The sequence below is a fragment of the Mus caroli genome, unplaced genomic scaffold (genome assembly GCF_978045245.1).
Source record: "Mus caroli unplaced genomic scaffold, Mus_caroli_1 scaffold_8, whole genome shotgun sequence".
NCBI lineage: Eukaryota > Metazoa > Chordata > Mammalia > Rodentia > Muridae > Mus > Mus caroli.
The window spans coordinates 41,834,023-41,851,652 of NW_028227263.1; the positions used below are offsets into that span (position 1 = coordinate 41,834,023).

The 17,630-nt window shown below is 41.1% G+C and overlaps 1 protein-coding gene across 1 annotated transcript in view; it reads left to right on the top strand.

Moving 5' to 3' along the window:
• The window catches only part of LOC110298016 (tripartite motif-containing protein 30A-like), a 34,588-nt gene extending 30,745 nt beyond the window's left edge, over nt 1-3,843 (top strand). Inside the window, exons 6-8 of the mRNA XM_085841441.1 lie at nt 652-755; nt 1,024-1,050; nt 1,298-3,843. Coding sequence (XP_085697567.1) covers nt 652-755; nt 1,024-1,050; nt 1,298-1,890 — 724 coding nt within the window. The 3' untranslated portion in view covers nt 1,891-3,843. The remainder of the gene's footprint in view (nt 1-651; nt 756-1,023; nt 1,051-1,297) is intronic.
• Nucleotides 3,844-17,630: the final 13,787 nt, after the last annotated feature.

Here is a 17,630-nt window from a genome sequence, read left to right on the forward strand (position 1 = left end):
CAAAGTGACCCGGTGCTGGTGCTGACTGGAAGGCTCTTCTTTCTTCCTTTCTTTTCTTTTTCTTTTCTTTTCTTTTTCTTTTCTTTTCTTTTCTTTTCTTTTCTTTTCTTTTCTTTTCTTTCCTTTCCTTTCTTTTCTTTTTTCAATGTTTCTATTTACTCATTTATGTTCTTTTGTTTTTTTCAGACAGGGTTCCTCTTTCTAGCTCTGACTTTCCTGGAACTCACTGTGTAAAACAGGTTGTTTTTGAAATTAGAGATCCCCTTGCCTCTGTCTAAGTTCATGTGACACCAATCCCAGCCCACTCATTATGTTTCTGCTACTTCAGCTTGACTTTTTTTTTAATTCAGTAATTCACATTTAAAATAGTTCTAGGAGAGCAGGAGGGAAAGTGGAAGAAACACATTGTGTGAGTGTGATGTTAAGGCATGATGCTTTGGGGAATAAGTCTTTTTCAGCATCACACCGCAAGTAAGTAGGCAGGGGCATAAGTGTGTCCCATATCTCTACAGTTAATAGTGTATAATCGCTCTTCCCTCTCATAATTCTCAGGATACTTCAAGGACATCTACGGTTAGAATGGCAGGGAGTCAGTGGTGGTCAAAAGTCAAAGGTTTAAGATGTGGAGGTCATTTTTTTTTTTATTCCTAGCATTCAGACCATGACACTGAAGCAGCCCCAAATAGTTCCCCCAAAAAGAAGAAGAGGAGCATCCAAAGCTCCACATTTGAAAGGCATGCTACAATCATTTGAAGGTGAGGGCAGCTAAATTATGGGATTTTGTTTATGATTCTGGGTGTGCTTGGCTGACAAATAGAAGAGAGTAAGGATTCTGAATATGGGCAGAGGGACAGAGAAGAGCAGTTAGTGTGTCCCTGTGATATCATTCTATTTGATGGGAATTCATGATTTATCCTGTCCTTTGTCACCATTTCCCAACCTTCTGCTCATCTGAAGAGGCGATGGGCGATAATGGTTTGATTCCTTCACTGTACTTACTGCTGTGACTTTTGATCATTTCAGGGCTCATGGATGTTCAGCAATACTGGGGTAAGGAGAAACCACAGCACCATGAACCCCTCTCCTCTCAATGTCTTCCAGAGTTTATTTCTGTTAAGTCTAATGTTTCATGGTGCTTCTCCCACTATGTGCAGCCCTCTGCATCTGCTTGACTTTAAACAAGGCTTCTCCAAGTTCCCTTGCTCTTTCTCCTTATTCTTCTGTAGCTTAAGTTACAAATAAGGCTGTACCTTATGTTTCATTTGACTCAAAACATATATGTCTCATTTTTCTGCAGTTCATATGACTCTACATGCAAGGAACAATGCAGTCATTACCATTAACAAAGAAAAAAGACAAATACAGTATAGAAGTTACAGTACGGTTCCAGTTTCTGAGATCTACCATTTGGGTGTCCTGGGATATCCAGCTCTTTCCTCAGGGAAGCATTACTGGGAAGTAGACGTGTCTAGAAGTGATGTTTGGCTCCTCGGATTAAATGATGGAAAGTGTGCTCAACCCCAACTTCATTCAAAGGAAGAAACGGGCACCAAAAAAAAATATCATTCTCATATTAAACAAAATGTAACGTTTCAGCCTAAATGTGGATACTGGGTTATAGGGATGAAGAATTCATCTGTATACAATGCCTTTGATGAGTGTTCTATCACCCACAATTCCAGTGTCTTGGCCCTCTCTCTGCCTGATCGTCCCAGTCGTGTAGGAGTTTTCCTGGACCGGGAAGTTTGCACTCTCTCATTTTATGATGTTTCTAACTGTGGAGCTCTCATCTATAGATTCTATGACCCTGCCTTCCCTGTTGAAGTCTATCCATATTTTAATCCTATGGAATGTTCAGAGCCAATGACAGTATGTGGAGTACCATCCTAAACCCTCACCTATACCTGTGCAGTGCCCCCATGTCTCCACTGCATCATTCTAACTTTTTTGTCTTGGGCCCTTTATTGTAATGACCTTCAGTTCTAATCCCAAACCACTGTGGATTCATTTCCTTGATCCAGTTGCTTGTCTGCTCACAAGATGATTACTGTCATTTGTCATTTCCCATATTCCCAAAGAAAATAGCTGTTCCCTCACTAGTGAAATAGAGCCCCTGCTAATGCCATCTCTGAAGGAACACAGTCAAAAGAATGACTCACAGCAAGCAATGTCTTAGTTACCCCAGAAAAAAAAAAGGCAGAGAGCCTTTTACTTCAAGGAGATTTTTGTTCCCTGGATTCCTTTGGATGTGATTTTGGGCCTCCTGCAAAAAGAACATCTGCATTCAATTTTTATGATACATTTACTCTTGTTCAATATCAGAACATAGCTATAGAACCCATTCCTGTGCAAGGCTATACTGAGTGCCAGCCTCAATGTACACTGGTTCTGAATATGGTCTTATGCCTTGGTTTTGTGATTTCCAAGATATATTTTATAGTATAGTGCCAGACAATTGTGCTTCTATAGTCTGCCCTGATAAAGTTGTAGGAAAGTTTTCCTCTGTGAATATTTATGAATATTATGTTCTTACTGGTATCTATTTACATGTTTTACTGATTATGTTTTTCTAAACTCAAAATACCTTCGTGAGTACTCTTGTATATTCATATATAAAAGCACATTGAAACTGAAGTAATGTTGTCTATAGGATTAGGCTGCAGTCCCCCAATTCTTTGAGACCCATTCTGCAAACACCAGGTCGTACAAACAGAACTACCTAGGTCCACAATGGTAAACAACTTTCCTTCTTGTGGTGACAGAGATAGAAGCCAGGGCTTCGTGAGTGCTTATGAGTTTCTCTACCAGTGAGTTATTTGCCTCAGTTCTGTCAGGTCTCTACAGCCACATTCTTTCTGCCACTGACAAAAGATGAGAGAAAGTTCTTCTCCATCATGTCTAACAGTTTAGGAAATTATACATAGGTGTTTCTCTTTAAAGAATGATACTTAGCAGAAGGTCAGTTTAACCACAATGCTTGTGTTTCATGAAAGAGTTAAGAAGGAAACATCTCAAATGATATCTACTATGACCATGTGTTTAGAGTACCCAGGCTCTAATCCTGCCTCTCCACATAGCAGTGCAACCTTTAATAACATTTTTTCAAACTTATGTTTGCTTGGGTTTTTTCTTTTGGTTCATTTTTCTTGTTTGTTTTTCAGTTTTGGTATAAATAGTACCTCTATATTGCAGGTCATTGTAGGAAAAAAATTTGAAATCTTTAGAAGGCTCTGAGAGTAAAAGCCCTTTCCTCTATGAGTGATGAACTGAGTTAACTTACTCAGACCATCTTGGCTGAAGGAGGCAGCCAGCTCTGAGAGATGATCCTCTCACTGCACAAATATACTACAGAACATCTAGGCTAAAACACACACACAAATGAGAAAGGATTATGGAATATTTAGCAAAAGAAGTTCAATACTTACAATGCATCCAGTACACATTCAGTAGGTGGTAGTTGTGCTAATTACTGTGTAGATGTGCTGTACTTATGTTCTATGTGATACTTTGTAACTGGGGAAACTAAGATATAGCTCTTCTCATGTCTTGATGTTAGGTTCTGTGAACTGCCACCAAGACTACTCTAATATCTTGTAGATATGTATGATTTTTTTTTGTTTTCACACTTATTTTTTGAGAAGGTATTTGTTTAGCTGTATTTGTTATCAAGTAAGCTAAAGTCTATGATTTTTTATTTTATAATGAATGATAATGATGACAATGATACCCATAACCGTACCTGCTGTTGTGTTGTAAAATGTAAACAATAGAATGAATGTTTCTAGGAACTCATATTGCTTCTAGCATATAAGGGATGTCCAATATGGTATCTGTAAAGTTTTTTCTCCCTTTTGATAGGACCATAATAAAATATGATTGGAATGACAAACAGATGTTGCCATGATGGCTTTGATACAATCCCAGCACTCACTAGACAGAGACAGGAAGATTTCAGTGCAGGCCAGGCTGAGTTTACACAGGATTACCGTGCTTTGCTTTGGTTTGGCTTGCTTTGCTTTTATGTTGAAGTATACAATACATAGCAACAGACCAAAACTCAACACTGTTAAAGGAGAATGTGTTAAGTTTTAGATAAGTGAGGGGGTTCAAGAGGACACTGTGAGGATTACTGGGGAATCAGAGTGTATTTAAAGATTCATATTGACATAAACAGACAGACAGAGAAAGGACACATCTTGAGTTGTGGATCCCAGAGAAGGTGAGGTCCCACCATCATAGAAGATTGAACAGAAGGCTCTCTGCAAAGCATGCAGACAAGTAAGACTCTTGTACTTTTTAGCATAGGGTGAGTTCTCAGCAGTGGCCTGCAGCATCACCTTGCTTCAGTCATCAGGGAAATTGAAATCAAAGTGGCTCTGAGATTCCACCTCACACCAATCAGAATAGCTAAAATCAAAGGTACAGGTGACAGCAGACATTGACAAGGATATGCAGAAAAAGAAACACTCCTCCACTACGTGTGGGATTGGAAGCTGGTTAAACCACTTTGAAAATCAATCTTGGGGTTCATATAAAATTGAAAATAGTTCTACCAAATGACCCAGCTATACCACTGCTGGGCATATACCGAAAAAATACTCCAACCCATCTCAAAACATTTAACCAAGAAATGTTCCTGTCTAAAGAAAAGACAGGATCTTGGCTCTGGGACTCCGCCAAACTTAGGAACTTAGTCTGCACAGGTGAGAGTGTGCACTACAGAGGCAGACAGCTTCTGGGACAGGCAGGAGCCACAGAGCCGCTGAGGTAGCAACCTTTTGGGGCCGCAGATATCGAGCACCCTCCCAACCGGAGGACAGTGGTCCCGCCCTGCATGGGAGCCCTCTGCTTCAGGAGAAAGGAGCTCCATCTTGGTTCCGGGACTCCACCGAACTTAGGAACTTAGTCTGCACAGGTGAGAGTGTGCACCACAGAAGCTGACAGTTTCTGTGACCTGCCAAAGCAACACAGCATCTGGGAAAGGTCCTGTTTTGGGCCTTCTTCTTCGGCCAGGAGGAGGTCCAAACACCGGATATCTGTGCACCTTCCCTGTAAGAGGAGAGCTTGTCAGCAGAGAGTGCTCTAACCACTGAAACTCAGAGGAGAGAGCCTGTCTCCCAGGTCTGCTGATAGACGGTAATCAGAATCACCAGAAGAACAATCTCTAAACAGAGACAACTATAACAACTCCAGAGATTACCAGATGGCGAAAGGTAAACGTAAGAATCTTACTAACAGAAACCAAGACCACTCACCATCATCAGAACCAGCACTCCTACTTCGCCCAGTACAGGGCACCCCAACACACCTGAAAAGCTAGACCTGGATTTAAAAGCATATCTCATGATGATGGTAGAGGACATCAAGAAGGACATTAATAACTCACTTAACGAAATACAGGAAAACACTGCTAAACAAGTAGAAGACATTAAAGAGGAAGCACAAAAATCCCTTAAAGAATTGTAGGAAAACACAACCAAACAGGCGATGGAATTGAATAAAACCATCCATGACCTAAAAAGGGAAGTAGACACAATAAAGAAAACCCAAAGTGAGGCAACGCTGGAGATAGAAACCCTAGGAAAGAAATCTGGAACCATAGATGCGAGCATCAGCAACAGAATACAAGAGATGGAAGAGAGAATCTCAGGTGCAGAAGATTCCATAGAGAACATCAGCACAACAATCAAAGAAAATGGAAAATGCAAAAAGATCCTAACTCAAAATATCCAGGAAATCCAGGACACACTGAGAAGAACAAACCTACAGATAATAAGAGTATATGAGAATGAAGATTTTCAACTCAAAGGACCAGCAAACATCTTCAACAAAACTATAGAAGAAAACTTCCCAAATCTAAAGAAAGAGAGGCCCATGAACATACAAGAAGCCTACAGAACTCCAAATAGACTGGACCAGAAAAGAAATACCTCCCGACACATAATAATCAGAACAACAAATGCACTAAATAAAGATAGAATACTAAAAGCAGTAAGAGAAAAAGGCCAAATAACATATAAAGGCAAGCCTATCAGAAATACACCAGATTTTTTACCGGAGACTATGAAAGCCAGAAGATCCTGGAGAGATTTTATACAGACACTAAAAGAACACAAATTCCAGCCCAGGCTACTATACCCAGCCAAACTCTCAATTAACATAGATGGAGAAACCAAAGTATTCCACAACAAAACCAAATTCACACATTATCTCTCCACGAATCCAGCCCTTCAAAGGATAATAACAGAAAAAAAAACCAATACAAGGACAGGAACCACACCCTACAAAAAACAAGAAGGATATCCCTCAACAAACCTAAAAGAAGACAGCCACTAGAACAGGATGCCAACTTTAACAACAAAAATAACAGGAAGCAACAATTAGTTTTCCTTAATATCTCTTAATATCAATGGACTCAACTCCCCAATAAAAAGACATAGACTAACAAACTGTCTACACAAACAAGACCCAACATTTTGCTGCTTACAGGAAACTCATCTCAGAGAAAAAGATAGACACTACCTCAGAATGAAAGGCTGGAAAACAATTTTCCAAGCAAATGGTATGAAGAAACAAGCTGGAATAGCCCTTCTAATATCTGATAAGATTGACTTCCAACCCAAAGTCATCAAAAAAGACAGGGAGGGGCACTTCATACTCATCAAAGGTAAAATCCTCCAAGAGGAACTATCAATTCTGAATATCTATGCTCCAAATACAAAGGCAGCCACATTCATTAAAGAAACTTTAGTAAATCTCAAAGCACACATTGCACCTCATACAATAATAGTGGGAGACGTCAACACACCACTTTCACCAATGGACAGATCATGGAAACAGATACTAAACATGGACACAGTGAAACTAACAGAAGTTATGAATCAAATGGATCTGGCAGATATCTACAGAACATTCTATCCTAAAACAAAAGGATATACCTCCTTCTCAGCACCTCATGGTACCTTCTCCAAAATTGACCACATAATTGATCACAAAACAGGCCTCAACAGATACAAAAATATTGAAATTGTCCCATGCATCCTATCAGATCACCATGGAATAAGGCTGATCTTCAATAACAAAATAAATAATAGAAAGCCAACATTCACGTGGAAACTGAACAACACTCTTCTCAATGACACCTTGGTCAAGGAAGGAATAAAGAAAGAAATTAAGGACTTTTTAGAGTTCAATGAAAATGAAGCCACAACATACCCAAACTTATGGGACGCAATGAAAGCATTTCTAAGAGGAAAACTCATAGCTCTGAGTGCCTCCAAAAAGAAAATAGAGAGAGCACACATTAGCAGCTTGACAACACACCTAAAAGCACTAGAACAAAAAGAAGCAAATTCACCCAAGAAGAGTAGACGGCAGGAAATAATCAAACTCAGGGGAGAAATCAACCAAGTGGAAACAAGAAGAACTATTCAAAGAATCAACCAATCAAGGAGCTGGTTCTTTGAGAAAATCAACAAGATAGATAAACCCTTAGCCAGACTCACTAGAGGGCACAGGTATAGCATTCCAATTAACAATATCAGAAATGAAAAAGGAGACATAACAACAGATCCTGAAGACATCCAAAACACCATCAGATCCTTCTACAAAAAGCTATACTCAACAAAACTGGAGAACCTGGATGAAATGGAGAAGTTTCTAGACAGATACCAGGTACCAAAGTTGAATCAAGATCAGGTTAATGATCTAAACAGCCCTATATCCCCCAAAGAAATAGAAGCAGTCATTAATAATTTCCCAACCAAAAAAAGCCCAGGACCAGATGGGTTTAGTGCAGAGTTCTATCAGACCTTCAAAGAAGATCTAATCCCAGTTCTTCACAAACTATTCCACAAAATAGAAACAGAAGGTACTCTACCCAATCATTCTATGAAGCCACAATTACTCTGATACCTAAACCACAAAAAGACCCAACAAAGATAGAAAACTTCAGACCAATATCCCTTATGAATATTGATGCAAAAATCCTCAATAAAGTTCTTGCTAACCGAATCCAAGAACACATCAAAACAATCATCCATCCTGACCAAGTAGGTTTCATCCCAGGGATGCAGGGATGGTTCAATATACGGAAATCCATCAACGTAATCCAGTATACAAAAAAACTCAAAGACAAAAACCACATGATCATCTCGTTAGATGTGGAAAAAGCATTTGACAAGAACCAACACCCATTCATGATAAAAGTCCTGGAAAGATCAGGAATTCAAGGCCCATACCTAAACATGATAAAAACAATCTACAGCAACCCAGCAGACAACATCAAAGTAAATGGTGAGAACCTTGAAGCAATCCCTCTAAAATCAGGGACTAGACAAGGCTGTCCACTTTCTCCATACCTATTCAACATCGTACTTGAAGTCCTAGCCAGAGCAATTCAACAACAAAAGGAGATCAAAGGGATACAAATTGGAAATGATGAAGTCAAAATATCACTTTTTGCAGATGATATGATAGTATATATAAGTGACCCTAAAAATTCCACCAGAGAACTCCTAAGCCTGATAAACAGCTTCGGTGAAGTAGGTGGATATAAAATTAACTCAAACAAATCAATAGCCTTTCTCTACACAAAGAATAAACAGGCTGAGAAAGAAATCAGGGAAACAACACCATTCTCAATAGTCACAAATAATATAAAATATCTTGGCGTGACTCTAACTAAGGAAGTGAAAGATCTGTATAATAAAAACTTCAAGTCTCTGAAGAAAGAAATTATAGAAGACCTCAGAAGATGGAAAGATCTCCCATGCTCATGGATTGGCAGGATCACATTGTAAAATGGCTATCTTGTCAAAAGCAATCTACAGATTCAATGCAATCCCCATCAAAATTCCAACTCAATTCTTCAACGAATTAGAAAATGCAATCTGCAAATTCATCTGGAATAACAAAAAACCTAGGATAGCAAAAACTCTTCTCAAGGATAAAAAAACCTCTGGTGGAATCACCATGCCTGAGCTAAAGCTTTACTACAGAGCAATTGTGATAAAAACTGCATGGTACTCGTATAGTGACAGACAAGTAGACCATTGGAATAGAATTGAAGACCCAGAAATGAACCCACACACCTATGGTCACTTGATCTTCGACAAGGGAGCTAAAACCATCCAGTGGAAGAAACGCAGCATTTTCAACAAATGGTGCTGGCACAACTGGTTGTTATCATGTAGAAGAATGCGAATCGATCCATTCCTATCTCCTTGTACTAAGGTCAAGTCTAAGTGGATCAAGGAACTTCACATAAAACCAGAGACACTGAAACTTATAGAGGAGAAAGTGGGGAAAAGCCTTGAAGATATGGGCACAGGGGGAAAATTCTTGAATAGAAGAGCAATGGCTTCTGCTGTAAGATTGAGAATTGACAAGTGGGACCTCATGAAACTGCAAAGCTTCTGCAAGGCAAAAGACACCATCAATAAGACAAAAAAAACCACCAACAGATTGGGAAAGGATCTTTACCTATCCTAAATCAGATAAGTGACTAATATCCAATATATATAAAGAACTCAAGAAGGTGGACTCCAGAAATTCAAATAACCCCATTTAAAAATGGGGCTCAGAACTGAACAAAGAATTCTCACCCAAGGAATACCGAATGGCAGAGAAGCACCTGAAAAAATGTTCAACATCCTTAATTATCAGGGAAATGCAAATCAAAACAACCCTGAGATTCCACCTCACACCAGTCAGAATGGCTAAGATCAAAAATTCAGGTGACAGCAAATGCTGGCGAGGATGTGGAGAAAGAGGAACACTCCTCCATTGTTGGTGGGATTGCAAACTTGTACAACCACTCTGGAAATCAGTCTGGCAGTTCCTCAGAAAATTGGACATAGTACTACCGGAGGATCCAGCAATACCTCTCCTGGGCATATATCCAGAAGATGTCCCAACCGGTAAGAAGGACACATGCTCCACTATGTTCATAGCAGCCCTATTTATAATAGCCAGGCGCTGGAAAGAACCCAGATGCCCCTCAACAGAGGAATGGATACAGAAATTATGGTACATTTACACAATGGAGTACTACTCAGCTATTAAAAAGAATGAATTTATGAAATTCCTAGCCAAATGGATGGACCTGGAGGGCATCATCTTGAGTGAGGTAACATAATCACAAAGGAACTCACACAATATGTATTCACTGATAAGTGGATATTAGCCCAAAACTTAGGATACCCAAGACAAGATACAATTTGCTAAACACATGAAACTCAAGAAGAATGAAGACCAAAGTGTGGACACTATGCCCCTTCTTAGAATTGGGAACAAAACACCCATGGAAGGAGTTACACAGACAAAGTTTGGAGCTGTGATGAAAGGACGGACCATCTAGAGACTGCCATATCCAGGGATCCATCCCATAATCAGCTTCCAAATGCTGACACCATTGCATACACTAGCAAGATTTTGCTGAAAGGACCCAGATATAGCTGTCTCTTGTGAGACTATGCCGGGGCCTAGCAAACACAGAAGTGGATGCTCACAGTCAGCTATTGGATTGATCACAGGGCTCCCAATGGAGAAGCTAGAGAAAGTGCCCAAGGAGTTAAAGGGATATGCAACCCTATAGGGGGAACATGAACTAACCAGTACCCCGGAGCTCTTGTCTCTAGCTACATATGTATCGAAAGATGGCCTAGTTGACCATCACTGAAAGAGAGGCCCATTGGACTTGCAAACTTTATATGCCCCAATACAGGGGAATGCCAGGGCCAAAAGAATGGGAATGGGTGGGTAGGGAAGTGTGGGAGGGGTATGGGGGACTTTTGGGATAGCATTGGAAATGTAATTGAGGAAAATACGTAATAAAAAATATTAAAAATTAAAAAAAACAGGTCAGAAGAGAAAAAAAAAGAAAAGAAAAGAAAAGAAAAGAAAAGAAAAGAAAAGAAAAGAAAAGAAAAGAAAAGAAAAGACAGGGACAAAAAATGGGACAGAGCCTAAAGGAAAGGCCATGCAGAAACCACCCAACCTAGGGATCCATTCCAACTTCAGATGCCAAACCCCCACATTATTAATGATACCAAGAAGCACTTGCTGACAAGAGCCTCTTATGGCTGTTCCCTGAGAGGTTCTACCAACACCTGAGTAATACAGAAGATGCAGATACTTACAGCTAAGCATTGGACTGAGCCCAGGGACCTCAATGGAAGACCTAGGGGGATGACTTAAGGAGCTGAAGGGGATTGCAGCCCCATAGGAAGATCAATTTTCCCTTTTTCTTTTTCTTTAAGTCAAAATTTATTTTTTTTCCAAAAACAATTTTTATTAGATATTTTCTTCATTTACATTTCAAATGCTATCCCGAAAGTCCCCTATACCCTCCATCAACCCTGCTCCCCAACCCACCCACTCCTGCTTCCTGGCCCTGGCGTTACCCTGTACTGGGGCATATAATCTTTGCAAGACCAAGGGCCTCTCCTCCCAATGATGGCCGACTAGGCCATCTTCTACATATGCAGCTAGAGACACAATTTTCAATTAACTGGACCACCCAGAGTTGCCAGGGAGTAAACCACCAACCAAAGGGGGATCCATGGCTCCAGATACATAGGTAGCAGATGATGGAATTATCTGACATCCATGGGAGGGGAGGCCCTTGGTCCTCTGGAGGATTGATGCTCCAGCATAGGGGCATGCTAGAGCAGTGATACAGGAGTGGGTGAGCGGGTGGCAGTACCCTCATAGAGGCAAAGCAGAGTGAGGGGAAGGGTGGTATGGAGATTTGTGGAAGGGTAACCAGTAAAGGAGATATCATTTGAAATTTAAACGAATAAACTGACTAATTAAAACAAAAAAGAATGAGTTTTTCTGCATACTAGACTGTTTTCCACTGTTTGATTTCAATCATGCCTGAACTGGCCAAATCCCCTCCAGCTCCCAAGTAAGGTTCCAAGTAATTAGGGAAATGACACCCTTCACTATAGTCACAAAAAATATAAAGTATCTTGGTGTGATTCTAACCAAACAAGTGAAAAATATGTATGACAAGAACATCAATTCACAGAAGAAAAAAATCAAAGAAAACCTCAGAAGATGAAAAGATCTCCCATGCTCGTGGATTGGTAGGATTAATACAGTAAAATTGGCCATCTTGCTGAAAGCAATCTATAGATTCAGTGCAATCCCTATCAAATTTCCAACTCAATTCTACCCTTGATCTTAGGCAATGTTATCAGGGTTGGCAAATCACTGTGAATCCCTGTGAAGGAGAACAGGACACAGGTCACTTTTGAAGGATAAGAAAGACCAATTTGTATAAGAGAGGAAGGAGAAAGCAGAATAGAATTCATGTATAATAGGTCTGTGTGGTCATAAAATTACAATAGTATCAAAGGGGACAGCAAAACATATGTATAGCTGGGAGCACACAACCGCTAGGAAAGAAATGCTGTAAAACAACCTGGGAACCTCGTATGTCAGTCTGTGATTTATTCCATGTATGATGACGTTCCACAAAATATTTTATATGTATATATCTATATCTATATCTATATCTATATCTATCTATCTATATCTTTGTTTGTGTGTCTGTGTGTGTGTGTATTGTGAGTGTGTGTACATATTTAGGGACAATTTGTGATTTAAGGGTTGAAATTAAAATTGTAAAAACCTCATAACAAAGATATAGAGGGTTACAACCAGAGTTCACATAAAAGGTTTCTCCAACCTGAATTTTTCTGTTATTTGTGGAAGAGGTCAAGTGAGAGAAAGTTGGATTGTGAACATAGGCAGTGATATAGGGAGCTCAGAAAAATAGCAGCTGTGAGATTATGATAATGGAATATTACTGTTATTAAAATGAATGAATTTATGAAATTCATAGACAAATGGATGGATCTGTATGATATCATCCTAAGTGAGGTAACCCAATCACAAAAGAACATATATGATATGCACTCACTGATAAGTGGAAGGATCCTGTCCCAAGCTGCTCCTCAGTTACTGTACACTGAGGTCTCCAGGTGAGTCCCTCTGAGCAGAATAGTGGTCTTACCTGTGCTCACAGCCTTGTCCAAAATATGGTACATTTACACAATAGAATACTACTCAGCTATTAAAAACAATCAATTCATGAAATTCTCAGGCAAATTGATGGAACTTGGAAATACCATCCTGAGTGAGGTAGCACAGTCCCAAAAGAACACACACAATACGTACTCACTGATACATGGATATTAGCCCAAAAGTTCGGAATACCCAAGATTCAACTGATAGCCATAAGAAGGCTAAGAAGAAGGAACAAAGTGTGGATACCTCAGGGCTTCTTAGAGAAAGGAACAAAATACTCCCAGGAGGAAATGTGGAGACAAAATATTGAGCAGAGACTGAGATGAAGGCCATTCACAGACTCCTCCACCTGGGGACCCATCCCATATACAATCCCTAAAAATCAGACTCTACTGAGCGTGCAAGAAGTGCTTTCTCATGGGAGTCTGATAAGGCTGTCTCCTCAGAGACTCTGCCAGAGACTGACAAATACAGAGGCGGATGCTCACAGCTAACCATTGGACAGAGAGCAGGGTCCTCAGTGTAGGAGTTGGAGAAGGGACAGAAAGAGCTGAGGGGGTTTGCATACTCATTGGGGGAGCAACAGTGTCAACTGGCCAGAACCACCAGGTTCCTGGGGACTGGACCACCTACCAAAGAGTACACATGGAAGGAGTCATGGCTCTGTCCACATATGTGGCAGAGGATGGCCTTCAAGGACATCAGTGGGAGGAGCAGCCCTTGGGCCTGAGGATGTTAGATGCCCCCATATATGAGAATACTAGGGCAGAAAAATGGGAGGGGGGGGTGAAGCACCCTCATAGAGGTAGGGGAGGGGGAATGGGATAGGGGATTTCCGAAGGGAAGACCTGGAAGGGGAAAAAAATTGAAATGTAAATAACGAAAATATCCAATAAAAAAATCCTGGAAAAAAAGATTACGAGTGTGGCATTATTGGAGAAGGTTTGACATGTGTGCAAGCTTTCAGGATTCAGTAGATTCTGGCCACCAAAAACAACATTCTCTTTATGCCTTGGGTTTGTGTCTAGTTTGTGTCTCAAGTTGTGACTTCTCATTTCCTGCTCCAGCACCCTGTCTCCCTGCCTGGTGCCATGTGTCCCACTCTGGTGGTAATAAACTCTACTGTGAGCCCCAAATGAAAGACTTTCATTATAACTTGTCCCAGTCATGGTGTTTATCACAGCAGTCGAAGAGTAACTAGGACAGACCACATGCAGGAGCCACCACGCCTGATTTTGTACAGTGCTGAAGGAACACCCATCAGCCTCCATAATGACAGGCAAACACTACTCTCAGAGAAGCCCATTTACAGCCTTACAGACTTCTACCTTCTACTCAGGGAAAGGTGTAGCAGTAGCACTGGTCTTTAATACAAATCCTAAATCAAATGGGACCTTGTGAAACATTCTGGTGGGAGACTTCTGGAAGGGGGAAATGAATGAATGGATCAGATCAGCACTGTGAAGGGACAAAGTCTGATCAGCCACAGAATACATAATCTGGGAAACATCATGGGGCAGCTGGAGAGCCCTCTGCAGCTCACTACTCTCTCTGCTGTGAGGGTGGTGAGGTGTTTCTGCCTGGCTCTGCACATGACTCCTCCCCCATCCTGTCCCTGCTGGGTGAGAAATCTTGCTTGTGTGGCAGCTTCTCTAAACTGCAACTTCTTTCCTTTTCTTTCTTCCTGCAAGAGTCCAGTTCCAACCTCAGAGGAACACTGCAGTTTTCTGTCCCTAACCTTGTTTATTTTTACCTTTAGGCACACTTGCCACCAAGGCAAAGCCAGTACAGGAACTCAGGTGCAGGAGAAGCCCATAGGGAAGGCTCTCTTTCCAGATTTACACAGGGTCAGAAACTTTTTTGGTTGATTGTATCCTGAGTCTGAACAAGTGACTTAACAAGTTCCTGTAGCTCTGAAAATGTCCAAAGCTCCTGAAAGGCAGACCTGACCCAAGGCAACTGACTCCTTCTGATGGAAAAAAAAAACCCAGTTAATGATGGGGTACCACCCCATTGGTTGGTAGTTCTTTAGTTTCTTTTTCTCAGTTCCTGCTCTCAAAGTTTTAACTTTCATTTCTCTACTGTCTCATCAGAGGACCAGCACAGTTGGCTGAATCATCAAGACTTAGACTCTGGCCTATGTTTGCTCCTCCCCACAAATCCTGAGTCTCTTGGTTGGTATCTGAAGGTGTAAGCCAATTTTCAACTGCAGAGTTTGGAAGAATTTAGAAGAAGGCACAGTCTTTGCTCTGATGAGTTTACGTTGAAGTTAAAAAGCAGGAAGGTGTTGGAAGGGAACTGCTGGCTTCCTGCTGAGTATTATGGGATGAGAGCCAGAGACAGGGTGGCCTTAACGAAGACAGCTCTCGTATGTTAGGAGATGTCCAGTTGTTGTACCAAACAGACTTCAGACTTTTCTAATCTTTAATTATGAGTTGCAGCATGAACCTTCTGCTCCAAGACAGATATTGTTCTCCCTAAATAGAAGAAGTGCAGCCGGAGGGGTGTATGAAAACAAAAATTTAAGATTTATTTGAGTAATAATGGATTTACCCATGATTCTAAGGGCTCACTCCCTATGCTGCTGTCTCTGTGATAGGAATTCTTGATCTCTGTGTAGCTTCCTATTAATGTACTATGTACTTGTACTGTGAAACAGCCCAAAGTCTGTAGAGAATCCCTAATGTCACTTAAAAGTCAGTACCATTGCCTGCCCTTGTCCTTGGGTCATATGTGCTATATCTAATCAAGATCATCCCAGGCTAGTAATTCTTGATACCAAGAAAGCTGAAAAAGGAATATCCAAAGTCCAGGGCCTCATTAAACCTAATCTAAAGAAGAAATATCCAGGAATTGTAATTTATTGAGGTGCATTTAGTGCGTTGAAGGAGTACTTGCATGTTTGTACCAGACCCTAACTTAATCACAAAGAAAGAGACACTGGATGGGGTGAAAGGAGGATTGGAAAGGAGAGGGAGGGAGAAGGGACGGGGGAGGGGAAAGGGGAGAGGGAAAGGGATAGGGAGAGCAAGTAGAGGGAGAAGGAGAAGAAAACACTGGTGGGGCACTCTCCAGAAGTGACCAACCCAGGCTAACCTCATGGAATTTCCCTTTGTCAACCTCCCCAGCTGCTGGGATTTCAAGTGTACATTACTACCACAGGAGAAAGAGCATGACCACTTAACTTGGTTTAATGACATAAAAGAATGAAAGATGTCTGCTAATAGAAATATCTACAGATCTTGAGAACCATGAAAGAAAAGAAAACAGTTGGAGCAGGGAATCCAGGCTTCCCCCAAGCTAATTTAGACATCAGAAGACACAGGTCAAGCCTTCCAGAGTCCAGGTTGGTTTGAGGGCTGTAAAAAGTCCACTCATGCCAGGCAGTGGTGGCACACGCCTTTAATCCCAGCACTTGGGAGGCTAAGGCTTCTTAGTGGATTTCTGAGTTGGAGGCCAGCCTGGTCTACAAAGTGAGTTCCAGGACAGCCAGGGCTATACAGAAAAACACTGTCTCAAAAGTAAACAAACAAACAAAAAAAAAAACAACAACAACCAAAAAAACTGCTTTGGCTCCCTACAGGTTGAGCACACACTACACCCACTTCAGTGCTCTCTGAATTCTCAAATGAAAGACACACACAAACAAGCTCACAAAAAGACACACACACAAACTAGTTTAATTTTGATATGTCCTCATTAGCTCAAAGGCTGGACAGTTCTATTCCTCCCCCAGCATACAAACTCCCTCTGGTATTCTTGGCTCAACTTGTTAAATGAAAATTTCATCTCTGCTACCCCAGACCTAACTGGGGGAATAGCCCCAATGGGCACTTACAGGAATTCTTATTGGACTGGTTGGCTTTCTCTCCTGGAGCTCTTGCCTCCACCCTCTCTCCCAGTTCCTAGAAAATCTAAGGTCCCTGTTTGATCTCCCTTTCCCCAACAATTGGACTCTGGAATCTTTATTTACCAATCAAAACCAATTGGGGACAGGGACCTGCAACATCTTTCCAGCAAACATGGAAATTCTCATGTTATTTAGGAATCCATTAAACCAAGGCCCTATCATACATTTCTCATAGACAGGACCATTTTGCGTCAGAAGTTTTGTGGGTGGGATGGTGTCCTTATCACTCCACTGGGGTTCCTGTTTGGCTACAGGAAGTAGATTCTTGAGGTTTCATATACCCAGCGCTGTGAGTCACACACAGCTAAGGCACTCACAAAGATTCTAGGGCACCTACCTTCTCCCTGGTCTCTGTCTCTTCTTGGAGGTGTCCCATACCTCTCCACCCTGTCAGTTGCAGATTTCTTTTCATTTTCATGGTCATCTACCCATCCTCCTCTCCTCCCCACACCACATCCTGAACCCTTCAGTTTCCCTACTCATCTGCTTTCCTATCCAGTTCCCTGCCTCCATCTACCTATTGTGACTATTTTATTCTCCCACATAAGTGAGAATCAAGCATCCTCCCATGTGCCTTCCTTCTTATTTAGCTTCTTTGGGTCTGTGGAATATGGCATGGATATCCTGAATTTTATGGCTAATATCAGTGAATAGTGAATACGTACCATGCCTGTCCTTAGGG